Genomic DNA, 22,114 nt, shown 5'->3' on the forward strand with positions numbered 1-22,114 from the left:
ATAGCAGAGGTGCTCCATCCCTCTGATCATTTTTGTGGCCCTCCTCTGGACCCGCTCCAACAGGTCCATGTCTTTCCCATGCTGAGGACCCCAGAGCTGGACGCAGCACTCCAGGTGGGGTCTCTCCAGAGCGGAGTAGATGGGCAGAACCACCTCCCTCAACCTGCTGGCCACACTTCTTTTGATGCAGCCCAGGATACAGTTGGCTTTCTGGGCTGCGACAGCACATTGCCGGCTCATGTCCAGCTTTTCGTCTATCAGTACCCCCAAGTCCTTCAGTACCCTTCAGTACCCCCCAGTACCCCCCAGTCCCCTATATGCCTCTTCCTATTTCGGAACAGGAATATCATATTCCAATTGCAACCAAACAACATATTAACCTAAATGGAAGAAACTTATTCTTAAATCCAAATATATAAATTCAAACATATACTTGTGTGAATTCTAGAAAATTTCCAAGGGGCAGACAAGTGTCAGTGTTTCAATGGCTTGCATAGCTTTTGCTTATTCTTGTTAGCTTGTTAGTAGGTTCAGCAATTCACTAACGCTCATAGAAAACTCTTATGAATTTTCTACTCAGAAAAGAAATGGAAACAAGCCTTTAAAAGTCTGATTCCGTTTGAGTTATAACAGATTTAAATTATTCTTGTCCTGCTCCATAAAATAGTTGATGGCTTTCTGCCGTCTGCCCAGAAGGTAAATCAAGATCCTGTCTCTGGATAGAGATAGAAACACTGTAACAACACAGATATATCGGAGGAAGAACTTCAAGGAAAATCTACTTCCAGTCTTGAAGCCCCCTACTTTGTATCCAATATGCTCACTGGCCTAGGGATACTAACAAACCATGAACATTGAGCCTCTGGTTTCTGAAACAAGGTTTAGCATGACTGAAGTCTTAAAAAGCTGAATCCTAATTTTAATTCTAAATCTTTCCATTGATCAGAGATTTGCTTACTCTCTAATTTTGCCATACCACTGACGCAAAAAATCTCAGTTTTTCAGCAATGCTTGAACCTCCTTGTCAAAAGCCAAGATCTTCAAAGCACTTGAAGTACTTCCCACTCGCTTCTACCTTCCTCTATGCCAAAACTTCTTCTCATCTATATACAATTTTAACTTGCCTGCATTTGTTTTTATATCAATTAGTAACTGGTCTGCTTAATACTGGATTAATGAAGAATTCTTATCCATCACTGTTTTGATAATTTAAAATGAACAGATTTTCACATTGTACTTAAGAAAATTTATGAGGACTCACCATAATCTGGGTGAAAAATCTGGCGAATCAGAAGAAGAAACCATTCTTTTGTCAGGCCACCCATATCAAGACCAGCTTCCCCTACAAATGTGACTTTCAACTTCTTTTTCAGATCTGCCCTCTTCCTTGCTAGCTATTGCAAAATAGGTAGGGAAGAATTAAAAAGAGATTTAACATATTATCACTACGTCTAGCCATAGAGAACATGTCTGTGTCTCTACAGCTCTTGCTTTGTTTTAACTAGTAATTTGCATCATCTCCTATTGATGATATGGTCAAAACTATATTATGGTCAAAACTATATTAAAACAATGATTGAATTGCAGAAGCAAGACGATCATGACTACTTGACGTCATCAACTACCTTGCACATGGTGCCACTCTCTAGGCTTGAAAAGGAGTTAGGTGGTATGAAAACAGACTTTTAATAAGCTACTAGATACAATGAATTGAGTCTGTCTGGAATATTTTGGACTCATATAATTTTTTACCTACATAGAAGACATTCTGCCAGGAAGAAATGGTAGATAAAAAAAATAGATATCCTTTGGAGATATTTAGAAATAGGGAGGTAGCTGAAACTTTCAATATTTGGACACAGTTCTGTTCAGCATAAGATACCTGCCAGCAAGTATTGGCTGTTTTGTAAAACTGTTTTTTAGACAATGGTAACAGGCTCTTTTCATTCCTTTGTCCTAAGAGACAGCATTTCATCCAGGTATGCAAAAGACCTGCAAAGAATTAGATTACAGCCTTTCACAATTAGCAGTGATCTTTCAGATCAAGTCTCTATACAATTTTTCTTTAAAACCTTAATTACTGGCCAGCTCCAGAGAAAGTGTTTAAACCAGTCAGGAAGATGCATATGCTAAAATAATTTCTATGTTGTTAGCTGCTCAAGTAAATTCCTGTTGCACAAATTTTATAACTGTAGGTACGTGTATTATTTGACACAAACTATTTATTAACTGAAGTGATTTTCCCTTGCAAATTATTTTTTTTAATTTGAAATACAAATAAGACATCTTTCCCCCACCTTCCGTTCCCCACACTTTCGAGAATATGGATAATATAATACATTCTTACTCATCCCTGAGATGGGCAGAAGAACATATCAGAAATAAATATGAGAATATTTTGGCTACCAGAACTCTTGAAGTTGCTCTTGGTTATTTCAGTGTGGTAAAAAAAAAAAACCTACAATGCCTGAGAGAAAGCAGTATTACCACTCATATTTCTTCTGTCTTAGGAGAGAAGGCCAAAACACACAGGCTTTAATTTAGGGAAAAAACGTTTAAACTTATGTTTTCTGAATATGAGTAATCAGAATTTGTTTGGTCTTGTTTTCACCACTTGGACTTATTTTTCAATACCATCAGGCCGTTTTTAGTGTTGAGAAAGAGTAGAGAACTAGATTTCATTAAATAATGTTAATTAGCAAGGTTCAGTGGATACTGAAAAATTGCCTACTTTAATGCACACATCTGTTTCGTGTCTAAAAGAGGAAAAATTACATTCAAGAATGTGAGGAATTAGTTAAAACCAAGGTAAGAACTTAAGAAAAGAAAGCCTAAAATAATTCTTATAGGATAGACAAGTTAGTGAAGGAAAAGAAAAAAAATATTCCAAGAATTAGAATAGGACAAACTCATTAGTTATTAGTCACTTACTATTCACGCTCCTATCACGGAACCAAGTCCTACATAACCTGATAATTATGCACTGTATTCTTAAGACAAAAATTGCAAACACAAATACACACCGCGTGGCACGCAAACATGTACATTTATTATGGGTTTAGCCATGGAACAGTATGAGGATGGAAAATAAAGTTCAGAATGTTCAGTTCTTTTTATTTAGTATTATACAGTTATATTCCCAATCTCTTAGCACAGAAAGATTAAAATATGACTTATCAAACTGAAATCTAAGTGCAATAGCTATTCTGCAGGAACACACCATCTAATTACGTTTTTTGTTACCTCATCAAGTGAATCACTAACAAGGTGCGTCCTCCTCACTTTCACATTTAGGAACAACATATTCATGTCAGGTTTCTGTCTGCGAGAGACTTTATCCACAAGGCTTTGCTATTTGAATGAAAAAGAAACATCATACATGCAGTATCTTGGTTTAAAAAACAACATGCCACACTTGTTGAATGTAAAAAGTCCTTAGTATCTTGCATTAAAGACATTAGCTGCTTCAATATCTTCTAAGAGATGGAGAGCAATTTCTCTTCTACTGCAGAGAGCATTTACACCATATTTGAACTAACTTATCAGGAAGTTTAACAAGAAGGCAGCAATTGTGCAGCAACCTTTTAAACTCCCCAAACAGTTAAAAACATATCCATAAGATTCCAGAGACTGGCTTGTGCTTTACTTAGCTATTCACAAGACACATCCAGCAAGACAGGAATGGATAGGTGGTGATGCTGCCACATTGAGCACCGAGGGAACCGGTATCACCTAGCACCTGAAGAAAATTACCACTGAAGGAGGCAGACAACTCCTCTTTCAAAACAAAAGAGGCCGCCCAGAAGCAGTACCTCTTCTGTGACTTGTGAACATACAGTTGCATCTTGGTCTTCCATGACAACATATCTTCACAAAATAAAATAGGAAACAGTCCAAAATTCTCATGGAATTTTTCTTCCTTAATTATCTTGTTAATTTAACATGCTAGCACATTGTGCTGGTTTCTCAAAAAAGAAAAAAAAAAAAATTACTGTAACTCTTTCTCCACAACACTGGTATTTATAAGCATCCTGAAACTAAGTACATTAAAACAAAAAATATTGAGAGAATCCAGCATGGACATCAGTAGACTAGTAATAGTAAAATGGCTCAAGTTATTTTTCAGGGTAGTCTGAAATCCTAGAAGCTGTGATGAAAGGCTGTATACAATATCAATATAACAAGAACTTATAAAATACCAATGGATGGGAGACAAACATTTATCACTAAATGACTTACCCGTGCAATACTTATCATCTGTTGTTCTGAGTCCCTTTGAATAATAACTTTTTTTGCCGCTATAGAAATAATAAATGGGTATTGACAGAAAGAAAACCTAACAACAAGAGAAAAGAAGATAAAATATTTCCTTTTTAGCATCTAGCATATTATTTTCTTTTTAAGAATACAGGAGTGAATCTTTGCATTATCATTCAGTAACTACCTTCCCTCCACTGATAGTAATTTGCAAATAGCTGCTGGTTTTTTTGTGTTGTATGTACAGATACTCAATTCAGTAGAACAAACTGTTATTTGCAAATACTACTAGAAATTGTAATTTGTAATAATACTTATCCTCAATAAAGCTCTTTTTTATTGCTTATCATTATCAATAGACCTAATAAAACCAGTCATCATCTGCTTTAAGTACTAAATTATAATTGCTACACTGAATTAAAGAAAACAATAATATCTTCTTATTAAATGCTAGAAGAACCGCTATCTCAGTGAAGCATTCTTAGGTACACAGTAGAAATATTTCTGGTTTGGCTTATTTGCTGCAGAATTGATTTTCAAAGGAACTGATTTGCCACAGGTCCTTCAGATTTAACCTGGGGTTACAAGTATTTTGGACTTCTAAAATATCAGACCACAGAAACATTCCACTGCAATCAAATAATACAAATAATTTTGAAAAACTTTAGAAATCATCAAGGTAAAAGATTTTTTTTGTTACTAGTTATTTTGGTAAGTTTTTTGTTGATTTAGCTCATGTATCACCTAGCAGAAGTTTATATTGAAATACCCAGAGCTTCAGACTCCATGTGTGCATCTTCAATCCAGACTGCACGTGCACCCTGAATCCTGCCTGTGAGAAGCTCTCGATTCTAATATCTTCAGGAAAGAAAGGAAAATGAGGAAAAATATTCTCACTTCATCTCCTGGAAATCCTAATCCAAAACGTTTTACCAAGGAATGTTGACTTACTTTGAAGAATGATGTATTTCAAAATATTTCATGTGGAAGGTAAACCAGAACTTGCTCCTACATGGCCTTCTTAGTTCTAAGAATATAGTCTTGATTGAAATTCTTTGTTGTTGTTGTTTTTTGTTTGTTTGTTTGGGTTTTTTTAAGTGGAACAACAGAGAGTTAAAAGATGTGAAATTGGAAGAAAGTGTGGTTGTAACAAAGTAAAAGAATTAAATTTACTTTAAGAATAATAGAGCTAGTCTGCACTTCAGCTACTCTAGAAATTACGTATCAGGCAAACTTTGTTTTAATATATATTGAGTTCCCAGTGTCCCAGCTAACTGAAAAGAACTGAAGCAGGTAGAAATCTCACAGCCCTTTTATAAGTTTAGATGTGGGTGCCAAAACAGACAGATGGTGCCGATGAAAAAAAAAAAAAAAAAAAGTTGAAGCTCAGCAGTATCCAGATTCCAATGCTTTGACTGAGACTATGCAAAGCCTACTGTACATTTATTGCTATCATGTGTCATGGTTCTGGTGTAGGGGTTTTTGTTGTTGTTGTGGGTTTTTTTTTTTTTCTTCCTTGCCAAGCAGAATGTCAGGTATCAGACAGAAGCCTAGCCTAAAATACCTGCTTTGGTGGAGCAAATTATGCTCTCCAAGTTTTCCTCAACTGCTGCTAAAGGCAAGGAAAATTGCAGCTGCAATAAGCAAAAGCTACATTTGGGTGGCTGAAGTCTTAAATTAGCTTACTGAAAAGTCTTGAAATATGGGGAAATTTTAATTGATCTTGTGATTCAAGCTGTAAAGACTGAGTGATACATACTGATATGTTGAAAAATACAGCTATACAAAATAACATTTTTATTAATAAAATGATAATAAGATTTTAAACTTTAGCAGAAAGATGAAATGCCTGTTTCTCTAGATGTTTCTAAATCATACTGCTAGCTGCCTCTCACAAGAAGAGAAATACCTTTGCAAGCTGTGAGTGTGTAAACATTTAACTTGTGTGTTTATTTTCATGTAACAGAAATAGTACAATTGATTTCACTGGAACAAATATGATCAGAGCCACATATATACAGGTAATTAGATACATTTTCATCATTAAGTGGTAAGTATGCACCAAACACCATCTTCTACGAATGTATTGGAGGTTAAAATATGTTTGTAGTAAGACACAATTAGAAGTCTATGCCAATAAATAATAAACTCATATTATCTGTATTTTACATCTTTTCTCCAATTTGCAAAGGCAGAATGGGATTTATTACAGTCAACCTCGCATCCGTGCAGCACCAAGTATAGCAAGTAGTAGCTATACTATGTTTTTCCAATAAAATACAGTATTTAATGTGGCTACACATACACATAAAGGGTACGTATATATACACACACTATATATACACTATATATATGATAGATACACATAGCATAGATATGGTGCTTTGAAATACGACGTAACAAGAAACAACCAGTTATTCCTCTTACCTGTGAGAATTTCCATAACATTGCCAGTTATGATATTCTTCCATAAGATCAATATGATCAAGTGTAGAATTATAGAAATCCGTATATGAAACAATAGGAGGACTGATCAGACTATTTGCAGCATCTACAAAGAAAACACAAAAGCCTTAAAATACTGCCTGGATTTGGCACATCTGTTTTCTAGGCATCCTGAGCTCCACTGACCTCAGAAAATTTAAGCCAAATCAGCTACTAGTAACTTTGCCTCAGTCTTAGCTACAGAATTACAAGAATAACGTAACACCATATGACATCATATTAATGGCTGTAGAAAACAGTAAATCCCTAGTTCAGCCCAGTTATGATAAGAGAACCTCCATTTGACTCTAGCCCACTTAATGACACACACTAAGTTAAGGTTTCATGGATAAAGAATGCTACGTTCTGCCGAAATCAATGAAAAAGCAGTTTGATAGATGGATTTCTTAAACACCTTCATTTAATTTCAAACGTAGCTATGGATGTAACATCTACGTGCTTTCCAGTTAAAAATTATCTGTTTCAGTTTGATGCCTGTTTGCAAAAGGGATGGCAAGGGAGGTGCACAATACATAGTATGCAAAGATATGCCTGTTTCCTCAGGTAGCCATTATACCATCTAGACTCACCAGTACAACAATGAAGTACTTGACCAAATGAAGAAAACCAATTCACATTAAAGCTGCCTATCTCATAATGTAACATTCGCGTAATGTCAAAGAGCTAGTAAGTTTTCTCTCTTTGCACTTAAACATAATTTAATTTTGATCAGTCAGACAGAAAGTAGTGTCATTTGAATTACTAAATATTCCTTTTCCCAGAATGAAGGAATTAGCAATTCCTTCATAGATGACTAGACAACACATGTCTTGGTTTTAGATACAGTTGAGCTTATGTGTCTAAACTGTCGCTCTGGACAGACAGGACTGTGTAGAATGCTTTTAAGTAAAAGTTTTAAGTTGACATCAAAATGAAAACATCCACATTCCAATCTTAATTTTCACTTGGTGGTTTGATTTTCTCCTAGAAAGGAGAAAGGGTTTTTACCCCTCAATAAAAGGGGACTGACCTTAAGCCTCCCATTTCCATAGTAAATGCTCTAATCACTAAGCTACTGGGGATAAGTGGAGGAGGTTTGCATCTGCAATGGTCAAATTTGCTGTGCTCTATGTTGAACTGGACAGGGATTTACTTTTAAGCTGTACTTCTGGACTTAAGAAGCATATGCGTTGCCTAACTTATCTTAGATGCTAAATACTTCTGTGGGGGTAAGCCAGTTACAGAAGAAATTCTGGCATTTACACATTTAAAACTGTTTCTTTTATAAATCTAAGGGAAACCTTAACCATCGGTTACTTCTGTGGATTTTTGTTTGAATGATCTTCAGTTGTTGTTACAGGAAAATTATGCATAGCAATTATGCTCTACTGGAAAGCAAGTACGAAGACTCACCAATAGAACAAGTTTTTGTTGCTTATTACTTTTTGGCATTTTATTGTAGTTCATACTGTGCCATCATCATTGTCAGTCTCCCCCAGAAGAGGAGAGGTATAAACTACTCCCCCCATATGTATATATATAGACACACACAAACGTACAAATATATACATACACATACATATGCATACACAGTTCAATAAAAATACCTACTAAATAAAGCCAGGACTTTGGTTGCTGATGGAATCCACCAGGTACATTTCATCATAGGTGGAAACTCTTCAGGTTTTGCAGGAAACAGGCGTAAAGAAATAAATTGCAGTAACCTGTCCACCAGCTGCTTGAACCTCCTCTGTGAAATCCTAAAACAAACATACTGCAGTTACTCTCATGTGATCACTGTCCACACTAGTTTATATTATCAGATTTCAATGTTATTTTTTAAAAACATGCTTTGGTCCTATACATAAAAACAAAATTCCAAATATAATGTTTGAAGAAGCATGCTTTTAAATATTGGCACACAGCAATGCTCTTCAGTGCACCCCTAACTACGCATTTTAATGTCTGTAATTTAAAAAAATGCAATAGAATCATTACTTGTTCTTGACTTAGTAAACAAAAAGAAAACAAAAATCCTTAGCTATTTCACTCTACAATCTGAATACTGAGGAATTCTGATTTTTTTATTTTGAGTCCTATTGAATGAAGAGTGTAAAGTACTTCATACATTTGTGACAAGTGGACATTTCAAATTATGTGCTGCACCATGTCCATAATATCACAACAATACACATATACGTGTAGATATATTAAAGCATCCTTTTCTAAATAAGAGCTCTCCTATTTTAATGGTTTAGATTTCTAATACATGTTTTAAGAATAAAAACATCAATATGCCTATTGCATCCTTAAGCAAGAGGGTAAACCTTATTTGTAACCACTGTTTCAAGTGAAGTCGTACATTACCACAATTTTAGGTAAATCTAGACATATTAAAGGGTAGGGGGAGGGAAATATAATTTCCGTCCTCGCAGAGAAGAAAATCCTCTATTGACAGATTCCCTAGGAGATAAGGGAATTGTGAATATGGCCATTCAAACTTTTTTTCTTACCCCAGACCGAACTTTTTGCACAGTCATTATAAGGAAGGCGACCTGCATACCAACCTGAAAGCTGCTCTTTGGGCAGTTACCCCCATATGACTTTATAAGTGAGGTGCTATTAGAGTTATTTCAATTAATTAAAAATCTAATACCCTAACTACACTCTCTCACCACCTCTATTACACTACAAAGCAGAGACTTGATTTCATTTGTGGTTTTCATACAATAAAGTTACAGTACCTTTTGCAAATTATGCAAGATAAACCTTTATTTAAACAAAGATCATAAAGATGTTTCTATTAATAATACTGTTTAAACATATATCGAAAAAATTTACACACATAAGTTATTTTGCACGTGTTATGGAAAAATAACTTACATAAGTTATTTTGCAACTAAGGCTTTTTTGCATATTCATTTTTATACATTATATACCGTTTGCATCTATAAATCAGTATCACTTAGTGGAATATGTCCAAATGTACTTTGAAAACAACAAAAACAATCTCTTTAGTCAATTAATTTAACTTTCATATAATTTCTAAAACAGTCAACATCAATGGAAATACAGTAGCAATTGTAATCCTAAAAATGGAATTTTTAATTTTATTTTTTTATTTTTTTTACTTTTTAGACCAGTGCACTAGGAAATGATGGTCAGCTTCTGTTAAGGCTGCTATCTGTCTTAGCAAGTGAGCATAGATGACATAAGTAGAAGTGTTACTAAATTGAGGATTCTGAAAAAGATTAAAAAAATGTGTTAGGTTAATAAACTGCATAAAGGGAAAAAAGTCATTAGGATTTTTTCTTATGTTTGTTGTTGCCAATACAATTATGCAGGAAAGGAATTCACAAAATTGCTGTGACAGTGGTAAAACTATGAAAAAAAAATATTTGCAACTTCTAGTCAAATAAAAAATACATAACTTTAATATTGTAAAAGTATGATTTTTTGTTTGTTTGTTTCAAAAGAAAGCCCACAGGTAACAAAAGGCAGTACTCAATATATTTTTCTGGATTATCATTTACTCTGTAGCACACAAATTACACTCCGACTGATGTGCTTTCTGTCTCAGTAATAAGGATTCTCATAGCTCCTGTCTTCCTGCACATCGGTCTAAACTTATTTTCCCTCTTACGTACGAGTTCACACATTCCCACTTTTCAGCAGGATATATTCCTTATAATTCACAGCTAGTATACCACCCCAGAGAAGAAAACTATGGTCTCAAAAAATTAAATTACCATCTGATCTTCTCAAACAGCAGAAACCGCTCCTTGTGTGGAGAGGTGTTAACTACACTGGCAAAATTTAAAGGGGAAATTTGCTACAAATGCAACTCAACTACAGTAGCAAAGGTAATAGGTTAACACAGACAGAAATCAGACAATGTAGCCTGTCAGATAGACTGGAGAGAGTCTGCTGGATAAAATGCAACACTGGAGAAAGTTACAGCAGTATCAAAAAGTGCACATACTGAAACTTTCTGGAAAGATCAGAGTTACAGCATACCAATAAAGCAAATCTGGGACTAAGGAAGAAACAAGAATAAACAACCTGCTAAAACATTTGTTCTTTCACCCCACAAAATGATAGGAAACAATTACATGTCTAACTGTTAGTTCATAGTTTTAACCTATGCAAACTTTCCCCATCGACTATCTTCCATTAAGCTCCCATTCCCATCATGCATACCCTACACTTCTTCCATATTTTAATACATTCTTATAACAGGAAGTTAAATGTTACGTATCTCAGCTATACAAAGTATCTTGTTTGCATAGTATACTGGTTTATAGATTATAAATTAAGCCGACATATACTTAAACAAAAAGACTATATTTTTCTTACCTGCAAAAGTATACAGTATGCTCTAAGATCATCTTTTGTTCGTGGCCTATGAATGAATGAAATAAGCAGAACCATATGTATACATCATATACACACACTAAGAGTCATGAAAACACACACCCTATGATTTAACCTTGCTTTGCCAATACGTGTTGAATACCGTATTTAAGGATCTTCACTGCTCTCAGAAATTGAAGAGGACACTTAAAGATTCTGACTACTCTCTAAAGGCAGTAGCACCTGTGTTTTGTGGCATAACACAAGAGAGAAGGCAAAAAAAAAAAAAAAAAAAAAGTCAGAGCTGAAGAGCAAGAGGTGTTCCAAAGAGCGAAGTCCATGCTGTTGTCTACCTCAGGTGACACCACAGAAGAGTCTATTTGCCCCATCTTAGATATTTGCTGCCAGAATTCTCCACAGACTTCTACCCCTGCAGCCTCTGTATTTCTTGCTGTTTATCTGCTTCAAGGCTTTTACATAACCACAAACACACGTGCAGCTACAGCACAGAAAAGGTAGCATAGGGTGGAGAAAGGAATGGCCAAGGGCTGGGACACAGGTGAGGCACAACAAGGCACTGTCTCTTGCTATATCTTTTTGTGAATCAAACTATGCGTTCTCGCTTCTATTACTTCTTGCTAAAATGTTGTAATCTTCAAACCTCCTGCCCTTGGGCTATCCCCTTCTGCATTCTGCACTGCCCTTCCTATGCCATTGCCAAACACGACCAGTATTGAGAAGTAAACTTCAGATCAAGGAATTATCTAGGTTAACACGTTAGTTGCTGTTGCGGGGTGTGCGGGAGGAGTATGTTTTACTCTAGAAAAATTCCTTAATTCATCTCACAGTTCAGATGCCCGAAAGATTGCCCTGGCAACAAGCAGCTGAGATTTTGTGGGGGAATGTATGGCTGGGTCTGGGTCTGCCTCTCACAGGCTCAATGTCCGCTTACAGAGCTGAAGATATATTTCAGCAGATTTGCCTGCCAAACGGAGATAAGTTCTTACGAATCAAATAAGCCGTATCAGAACATTTTCTTTCTTTGGCTAAAACAATAAAGACAAAACGTATATCAGTTAAGTGCTGGCACAGCACTACTGCAAGCATTTGTTATGATTACCCTTTCCATTCTTGTAGCAGACCATTAATTATTCCTTTTAGGACTGACTTCTGAACATCTTGAGGCTATGGAAAAAGGAGAGGAAAAATAATATCTGATGTAATTATACATATTTGATACAAGATACCGTACGAACAAGCAAGTTTGTTTTGCTTGTGATTCAAGCCAGCTAAGAAATCTTTGAGTTATGATGCTGAGCTCCTAAGTATCTTTCCTCACAAACTATTAGCTGAGGCTTTAAACAACTTAAAAACTGTAAATATAATTTCTAAATTACTCCCATCCTTTGTTTACTAGGCACAGTACCTACTTTTTGCTACCCCCATCCTCACGTTTTCCTTATTGCCCACCACGCAGTGTCCCGTCACAGTCATGTCATATCTTGCAAGCGGTCTTTGAGATCTACCACAGTATAAACTGTGCGTTACTAGTAGCAAAAATTTCCTTCTCTTTTACTAGAGCCGTTTTAATGATTCTATGGCAATTCTTATGGGACCATTTTAAGTATGTTTTGAGAGATTCTTCAGAAATTGTGCCTATCTGAGAAAAACTTTTGGTATAAATTGCTTCTTCGCATATTTCTTTGCTGAAATAATTGTTACAATGTTTTAAAACATGAATTCTTTTCTTCTACTTACAGTATTTAATAAGGCATCATAGACAACATTCACAAATTTTGCATTGATTCCAGAGTCCTCAATGGTATTAAATGGAGAATTGGTATCTTTCTGTAAGTTAGATAATACATGAAGCATTTTGGTTTTGAAATATTTTGAATATTTTAGCTGTCTTTGAAAATAAAAGTTTAACAGCATGTTTAAACAAAACATATACAGATATAACTATTTGTTTTCCTTATCAAAACATAAGAATCTAAGTTGCTTTTATTAATATGTGAAAGATGAAGCTAAACAATATTAATCTTACACGATGGCAATATTCATGTAACTCCATTACCTTGTTGTTCTATTTTAAAAAATGTAAGAGGGTGTCAAATAATGAGTTACATGGAATTTCCATCTTTCATCTTTGTTGTCGATCCATCATTGGACAGGAGCAACAAAATTATAAGCATTCAATATTTGTTAAGTAACTAAAAGTCACAGGTTATTTTGCCTAGGTTCAGGCCCTACTGTCCATATTAAATATCATAAGCCCATTTTGCTCTGTAATAGTCAGGAAATATTAATTTATCATGAACTCAGAAAGTTTTCACACACAAATATGATCTTTCCCAAGGAAAACTGAGTATGCCATCACAACACAAGAACAGCTATGCTACTTGAGCCCATATCACAGGTTTTTTTAGGGACAGAGAATTTCTGTTTCCAGATTTGCCTGGACCTCCGTATTAGCTGCATTAGCTTGCATGTTTTTAAACTGTAGTTTGTGTAGAAAGTATCTACACAGTCATAGTGTCACAAAACGAACTACATACTGGAATTTTAAAGCTCCACATATGCTTGAAATATAGATGCTTAAACTGGAATCAATAAATCAATGCAATAACAGATTGTCTACCAAAGGCAGGTGAGAACATGGCAAAATTATCTTAGTGGCCTTGAGTCTAGCTGCAAGCCTTTAACTAATGTTTTCGTAGACATTTTGAAGATATAAAGCACTGTAAGTACTCAGCAGTATTATGAATTACTTTCTACCTTAAATGCAGCATTTATCTCCAGGAAAGAATCAAATGATGTAGAATAAAAATCATGTACAGCTTTCCAATCTCCTGATGACTTAGCCTTTTCCACATCATCCCTAGAAAGAATATATTAAAATATCAGTAATATAAGGGTTCAATCTTCCCAAACACTTAGACTTTAAACTGCGCTGTAACTCTAAGCTTTCCTCGCTAAGCATACTTAGGAGACAGACAAGTATAATATCAGTGTCTTTCTATCATCTTCCTTGTCATTTTAAGATTATAGTATTACAAGAGAACAAAAGCATAGTTTGTGTTTGATACACCTGAGCAATGTCTCTTATTCAAAATGTTAATTCATGGTGTCACGGTTCAGTATGTTAAGACAAATAATTAGCAGAATAGAATCATGCTGAAGATACACTGACATGATAAAATTTCTGAGACTAATTTATTTAAGTATGCAGGCTCCTAAACTAGTCAAATTCATTATAATTTGTAAAAAATTTTATTTCTCTTCAAATTTTTCAAATAAAATTTAATCTTTGTATGTGAATGTACACGTTCCGAAAATCAAACAACAAAATCTATGGATTTACTGTTAAAGTCCTTTTAAGTATTGGACCTTAAAGCAAGTATCTGTATATGAAATTTTGTATAATATCATACATTTAAAAACAAACAAACAAAAAAACCCCAACCAACCTTTGAAGCAGAATTTTATTTTAGCTATCCACAATTCTGGTGATACAAATCCCAGTTTGCTACCCCCTAGATAGTTTCTTTGTACTAGATATTAAAAAGAAAAGTTATCAGTGGGACATCCAAAAAATGCTAATGACTTTTTAATACTTTACTTGAAAGAATAAAATTCTTGATAATTACATAATTAGGCAAGAGTCAATAGATACAAAAATCTGAATATGGAAAAAATTTCAGCTCTTCAGATCACCTGAATACCAACAAAGGATCACCTCACCTCTTGTCAAATTCTTTTATACCTGTTCCTTTTTCCACCAAACACACACACTAACTAATCAAAAAGCATTCCTCTTCCTCACTGAATGCACAAAACTTCAAACACAGAAAAGAGCAATGAAGAGTATATGCTCATACGCCTCTTGGAGCAACTGTGATTTTTTTTTTTTTTTTCCATCTGTTTGAAAAATAGAAGAATCAGGCTTCTTCCTAGGAATACTACTCCCCATTTCCTGACCAAGATTATCCTACTGTAAAACACTCAAGGGTATTACAGCAGCATAATGCTGCTCTGTGGGCGCTAAGGCTAAACAAAAAACAAACAAACAAGCAAGCAAGCAAAGCCACACTTCCAATGAGCTAGTAAATACCCCTCTAAGAACACATCCACTCTAAAGAAACACTGCCAATATATGTTCACGTATCGCAGGCAGAATCCCCTAGTGTAGACACACCATATGCCATTAGTTTTTCAACAAAGTTATGCTGTGTCCTCAAATGACAGCGTCAACATCACAATTTTTGGTAATGTAGCTATGTTAAGTAGAGAAAAAACATTCTCTATTGCCTTGTGACCACAGCGAACCAAGCAAAGCCAGCAAAACGTTGTGGTGTAGACCTGACCTCAGGGAGACGTAGTTAAATACAATTCAGGTGGTTTCCCTGGGGACTTCTGCTAGCCTAGCTAAGCTGATCAAGCATTGTGTACTGAATATCATAGCAGTGCTGGAAGAAATCGAATGCAGATACAGTTTTGATTAAGGATCTGTACTGATCTGGAAAAACAGAGGTGGAAAACAAGACACTATTTCACATCAGTTCCACTTTCCTTCTAACTAAATCAGTGTTACAGGGCAGCAGCACAAATATTGTCTGCACAGACTCTTTAATCTTAAAATTCTTTTTACTTAGACAAACTTAAAGCATAGTGCCTCTCATAGAGAAGCGCTAGAACAGCTTACACTTACTTAAAAGCTTACACTTGCTTAAAATTGTGGTCACCTAAGCAGCAAGCATACATGAAAAAAGAAATCAGTTTTTGCCATAAAACTAATATTGAAAATTAATGCTCTTTAACATAATGCATGAAGAAAGGCCGTCTGTACTTTTGGCCAAAGTTAGAAATAGTGCAGTCCATGTAATTACCGCTCCAGGTCCTCAAGTGTGATGTTGTACATTTAAGTGTCTGATGCGCAGTGTTTCACACAAGACCGAGAATGTTCAGTACCTCAATGGACAGGACACGCCATAATTGGCAGTACAAACAAAATACCTACGAATGAAAGGGATTTTCCAGCCTACAATAAGCCATACACATCTTTTTCCAAAACTAAACATCCACTGAATGTCAGGAACTGAATTTCTATCTCTGAAGTACAAGCTTTGTATTGAAGTACAAGAGACAGTATTTTCATAATTTTCACAGTAACAGTTATCAATCCCACCATCACAACCAGACTAACTACTACTACTACTAGTCAGTCTTACTGAACTGCTCCCGCATTTGAGATTAACAAAATCAAATGTATGAATTAGGACAAAATGAAGAAAGTCCAAAGAAAGAGAGTACACTTCTAGAAACACCAGTGTAACTTACTGAAAATCTTTCACAGTTTTGGTTCGGATGGGAAGGGAAGGTTCAGGAGGAATTGGTGCTTTCAGTTCTTGGGGTAGTGTATCTATAGAGATGCGCTGCTTTTGTCGTACATCGAGGCAAATAGGTGGTAGGTCTCTCACTTATTTAAAAAAAAAAAAAAAAAAAAAACAAACAACAAAACCAAACAACCAATAAATACAATGCAATCATATAAATAACAGCTAGTAAAATACAGATATGTAGGAATGATGGGGGGGGGGGGAGTGTAGAGAAAACTCATACTGTCTGATTCTACATCTTTAAGCCCCTACTCATCCAAGTACTTTTCTTTCCATATGCTCAGCCCAGACAGGACGGAAACTTCCACTAATTGAAGAGAGATAAAACCCTACAAACAAAAATTGTGTCCTGAGTTCATAACTAAGTCTTTGTGAACAAAATGCTTCCTTCTGCCAAAGGAGGGAGAATATTGGCAGTCTGTCTCCTATCTAAGGCTTTCTGAAAGACAGGAGTCTCTACTATTTTATAAATGAACTGCTGGACAAAGTTACAAACACATTATTTGTCTATTAAAAAAACAAAGAAAACCAGACAGATTTTCACAACTGAGTTGCTGGCATACTGCTGACAAAAAAAAAAAAAAAAAAAAAGCCAGTGATCTGTATTCCAACTCATTATTAGGGAAAATAGCAAAATACTGTACTTACGTACTTACATAAGACGCACTGGTATTACATCAGTAATAATGCACTGGTATACATACAGCAGCATCCACATAACACAAGAAAACCTCAAGTTCATATATAATTTCATTTTTAGAAATGAGTGCTGCAGAATTTTCATTAATCTATTTGTAGCTGTAGATGCTAAACCTTCTGAACATTAAGCCAAGTGCCTTCTAAAGTCAGATGCTTAAAGAAAGTGTCTATTCTGAACATCACATCTACATGAACCTATGAGGAACTCAAGCTAAGCAAGTTAGAACATAATTTTAAAAAAAAAAAAAAGAAAGTCAAAGGATGTAATGGAATTACAGAGTTACCCAGGGTGATCCTGTTATATTTGCTGTTTGAAAGACAAACCAAGCAGTCCATGACTGGTAGCTATTAGTCACAAATAGTAGTGTCATCCATTACTGTATTGCACAGATAACACTGGTGTTCTCTACACCTAAGAAAAATCTCAAGCACAACCACACCAAAGTCCAACTGTTTTCTGATGTACAAGGACAAGTGTTCAGTCAGTTTTTCTACACTGTGGTATATAATTTTAGCTAGAGCTGACTGTGGATCATCTACAGCCTCCTAAAAGAATCTCTCCAATAAATTAAATGGGAAATGCAAGTTTTCTGTCTTGCAGAGAATTACTGTTGAAACAATAGCATCTTTAAACATTTCTTCTCAATAAATTTGGCTGCCTATTCTAAGTACAAATAGCAGTGCTTTAACAAGGTCTTTCTATTCTACTCCTTACTTCATATTTGATCCGAGAACATTGCATAGGGTTTATATGGCAAGGTTTTGGCAGCAGGAGGTGCTGCACGGGTGGCCTCTGTGAAAGGAGACCTGGGGCTGCCTCTATGTCAGACACAGACAGCTCCAAAACAGACCCACCACTGCCCAAAGCTGAGCCCATCGGTGACGCTGGTAGTGCCTCTGTGATAAAATATTTAAGAAAGGGTAAAAAACACCGCACAGCAGCTGAGAGAGGAGGGATTAAAAAGAAAAGAGAGAAACCACCCTACAGACACCCAGGTCAGTGGAGAAGGAGGAGGCACTCCAGGTGCCAGAGCAGAGATTCCCCTGCAGCCTGTGGAGAAGACCACGGTGAAGCAGGTTGTCCCCCTGCAGCCCATGGAGGACCACAGCAGAGCAGATATCCATCTGCAGCCCGTGGAGAGCCCATGCCTGAGCAGGCTGCTGGCAGGAACTGTGGCCCGTGGGGGACCCACACTGGAGCAGTCTGTTCCTGAAGAACTGTACCCTGTGGAAAGGGCCCCCATTGGAGCAGTTCTGGAAGAACTGCAACTCATGGGAAGGACCCACGCTGGAACAGTTTGTGAAAGACTGTATGCTGTGGGAGAGACCCCATGCTGGAGCAGGGGAACAGTGTGAAGAGGAAGGAGTAGCAGAGATGAAGTTTTATGAGCTGACTGCAACACCCATTCCACACCCCTCTGTGCTGCTTGGGGGAAAGGAGGTAGAAGAGTGGCAAACGAAGGAGTGAAGTTGAGCTCGGAAGAAGTGGGGCACGGGGGAAGGCGTTTTGAGTTTTGCTTTTGTTTTGTTTAACTGGCAACAAATTAATATCCTCAAGTCAAGTCTGTTTTGCCTGTAATGGTACTTGGAAAGTAGACTCCCTATCTTTATCTCAACCCATGAGCTGTTTCATCTTATTTTCTCCCCATGTCCTGTAGAGGAGGGGGAGTGATAGAGCAGCTTGGTGGGCGTCCGGCAGCCACCCAAGGTAAACCCACCAAAAACATGAAAAAAAAAAAATTCCGATGCAGTGTACACAAACATCCATGCTACTGACAGTGTATTCTCAAATATCCTTAAAATGCGTTTTTAGTCTGATTTCTGCTGCATGTTTTTAAAAGCATTTATATGAATTATGATGTATGTTCGGGATAAAAGACACTGTATAAAATAAAAGTGTCCTCAAAAGTCAAACATATTAAACAAAAATCCTCTACGAATTGTCTAAGAATCCTCTAAGCCTTTTAGCTACAATTCCAAGAGTTGTTGTTTTTTAAAATTAAATAAACATCAAAGTAGTATCACTACTCTGCTGCCTACTCCGTTTATCACAGCAGGGAAATAGTTGCTAACAAAATCCCCCAAATCCAAAGGCAGATTCTTTTCACTCATGCTAATGACAGAGACACTGTCATTGTGACTTAACTCAGCCACCATTCATCAGACGATAACAGATCAGAGCTGCCCTCAATCCCTTGAGTATGGCACCGATTATAGATACAGAACTTTGCCCATCCTCACAGCTGGAATTTAAAGCTATTTAAAGAGAAGAGTAGTAATTTAAAAAACAAAGTGGACACAGAGATACTAAATTAATTCAAGCCAAGGTGCCAAACAATCCCACCATGCAAGTGCTCTGCTATTGCACATCATTCTCTGAAAGCAGGATAGAATAACTTAAAAGAAAGTAAGACTATGTCTTATTTTTATACTCTGAGAAAGACAAGTCATTTTAATTTAGCTCTCATTCTGTCTTCTCAATTTTAAATGGATTAAACATTGAATTATAACCAGCTGAATACACCGAAATGAGGAAAATATTCTCTCCGCATCTGCAAAAGAGACAGCTGCTGACAGAAGCTGTTAATCATTTCAGTAAATTGAGGCTGCAGGTGCTAAGCTGGTAACTTGCACCCTGTCAGTGACGCAATTTTCTTTGAAATATACGCAGCTTAAATTAGATATACTAAATCTGAGTTTTAATAATATGTTTAATAAATACTGTCAGCTTCAGTGTGTTTTGCCATAATTCAAGTTTATTTGTAAATAGATTTATTTGCTTATCTGACATTCAAAAATATTAATTAAGATCTGTCACTTGTGTTCCATTGAGGAGAAACTTGAAACTTTATGTATTGAGTTGATAAGCAGCAATAACACAATATTACAAGACAAGAAAAAGCAATCATTTCTGGCTGTTTGCCCAGTTACATCATGTAAAAAGACTTAGCAATGCATGACTGCTTGGGGAATGATCAAAAACTTTGAGGAAGAAAATCTCATTGATACAAAGCAGAATTGACCACTACAAGGAAATTTAGGGTGAATGAATTTAGAACAGCAGTTATTTTCACAGTGACCAACACAGCTACTGGCAGATGAAAATTTTCAAAGTAGGTAAAGCAAACAAATCTCACTTGTATCTATAACATTATAAAAGAACTAGAACAATCTAGTTCCTATACAGATTTCGTACCAGGTCATTATTGCATTAGAAGACTTGCTATATAAATTCAATCTCTGTGGCAGCTATATAGGAAACAAACATCACCCTAACTTTCATGCTGTATTCACCAGCATTACCTTTTCCATGCTTTTGTTTTTCAATGAAATTACCATTCTTTGAACTCAAGTATTACCAGTATATACATATATATACACACACATATTCAGAGAGATAGCACATGTATAGATAAACTGAAAAAAAACCACCAACCAAGCATCATTCCTCAATTCCAGAACAGCAAAAGAAGCATTTTTAATGGAGAAGCTTGTTCCAATGACTGTTTTTTCCATAGAATATACATACCTTCTAAAAAATTCTGAGTGCACCTTGGACTGTTAGTAAAAATAATCTGTTTTTATTTAGGCAGGTTACTCCGATGCTGAAATTACCAGAACATCCACTCAATTTCAACTATTGAGCTCAATTTCAAGAATACATCCTTGACTATAATAAATATTGCCATGCATTAGTGTGGTGAAAATTAACAACTAAGTACTTATGAGGCAGTAATTACAACAGGGACAGTATCATGTACAGCAAGAACTGAGGGCACTTCAAGAGACAGAGGTGTTTAGAGTTTACCATTCTTGTCAGACACAAAAAAAAGGTTGTGTGTGTCAGATTTCTTCTGTTTAATGAAATGAATTCTGCAAAAAGGTATTGTATTTTTCACATTGCTTGGCCCAATACTAGATTTAATTTTACTTTGTCCTAAATTTTATTAAGCAGCAGGCTTTCATATCATAACAGAAGATTGTGTTAAGCAACTATTCAGACAAAAGCTGGATAGGAAACAATTAAGGCTTAAATAATGAAAGACAGTAGCTTGGAGTCAATGAATCAACTGCATGCATTTTTCTGTTTAAAAGGCTAGCAGCTAAGTAGTTAGTATTGACAGGGGGTCACTTTTAGCTTCTGAAGAAAATAATGTCATCTGAGAAAGGCAAAACATTCTATTTCTCTGAGGACTTTCATATTCCAACAATACTGCGATTGTTTACATGCAATTCACATATGAAGACTTGTCTTTAAAAATGTATAGGTTAGAGCAATGGCCACCTGAAGGTTGTTCTTCCAGCTTTGTTAGCTCAACCTTACAGCACTTTGTAAGAATCAGCAGAGCTCTGACCTGCTTTGCAGCATCTTCTTTTTGCTTTACCCCAAGTATTGCCCTCAAAAACACCACTTCTACCTTAACTCCAGTAAGTTATGCAGCAGTCAGAGAATTCTTCGCTGGCCATCTCCAGCCACCTTGGTTTCCTTTGTGTAGTACAAATTGACTTGAGCAAAGTACAAACTCCTGTCCGAGCTGTCTTTTACATATAATTGCCTTCTGTGTTTCAGTGATTGCCCCCCCTCCCCGTTTTTTTTTTAAATAGAAAGCACCTCCTTATTCTGTAACAAAAATTGCTAAAGAAAAAAAATAAAGTAGTCTTGCAATGACTTTTGCAGTATAGCCAGCACGGATACAGAGATTATTTTAGTAAGGATCCAATCTTGCAAGGTATAAGACACCTTTTTCTACACAACTTTGGAAGTGACAATACCTGTCCATAGTTTTGTTTCAAACTCTGTCTACTGAGATCTCTTAATTAATGCAGTCTCTTTCTTTCTAGCCTCGAATTCATTGAGTGCTATAAAGACTTAGAGAACCACAGAGGCAAGATTAGTACAAGCCTGACGAATATTTGTACAG

At 36.0% G+C, this 22,114-nt stretch overlaps 1 protein-coding gene across 1 annotated transcript in view; it reads right to left on the reverse strand.

The window, feature by feature from the left end:
• Positions 1 to 22,114, reverse strand: part of HECTD2 (HECT domain E3 ubiquitin protein ligase 2) — a gene marked incomplete at both ends in the record, with an annotated part of 39,598 nt that overhangs the window by 11,105 nt on the left and 6,379 nt on the right. Inside the window, 11 exons of the mRNA XM_082309729.1 lie at positions 1,262 to 1,394; positions 3,244 to 3,351; positions 4,240 to 4,336; positions 6,685 to 6,808; positions 8,353 to 8,501; positions 9,873 to 9,982; positions 11,098 to 11,143; positions 12,215 to 12,279; positions 12,853 to 12,942; positions 13,873 to 13,975; positions 16,435 to 16,573. Of these exons, the coding sequence (XP_082165855.1) occupies positions 1,262 to 1,394; positions 3,244 to 3,351; positions 4,240 to 4,336; positions 6,685 to 6,808; positions 8,353 to 8,501; positions 9,873 to 9,982; positions 11,098 to 11,143; positions 12,215 to 12,279; positions 12,853 to 12,942; positions 13,873 to 13,975; positions 16,435 to 16,573 (1,164 nt within the window). The remainder of the gene's footprint in view (positions 1 to 1,261; positions 1,395 to 3,243; positions 3,352 to 4,239; positions 4,337 to 6,684; positions 6,809 to 8,352; positions 8,502 to 9,872; positions 9,983 to 11,097; positions 11,144 to 12,214; positions 12,280 to 12,852; positions 12,943 to 13,872; positions 13,976 to 16,434; positions 16,574 to 22,114) is intronic.

Source organism: Platalea leucorodia (genome assembly GCF_965183815.1).
Source record: "Platalea leucorodia genome assembly, chromosome: 4".
Lineage (NCBI taxonomy): Eukaryota > Metazoa > Chordata > Aves > Pelecaniformes > Threskiornithidae > Platalea > Platalea leucorodia.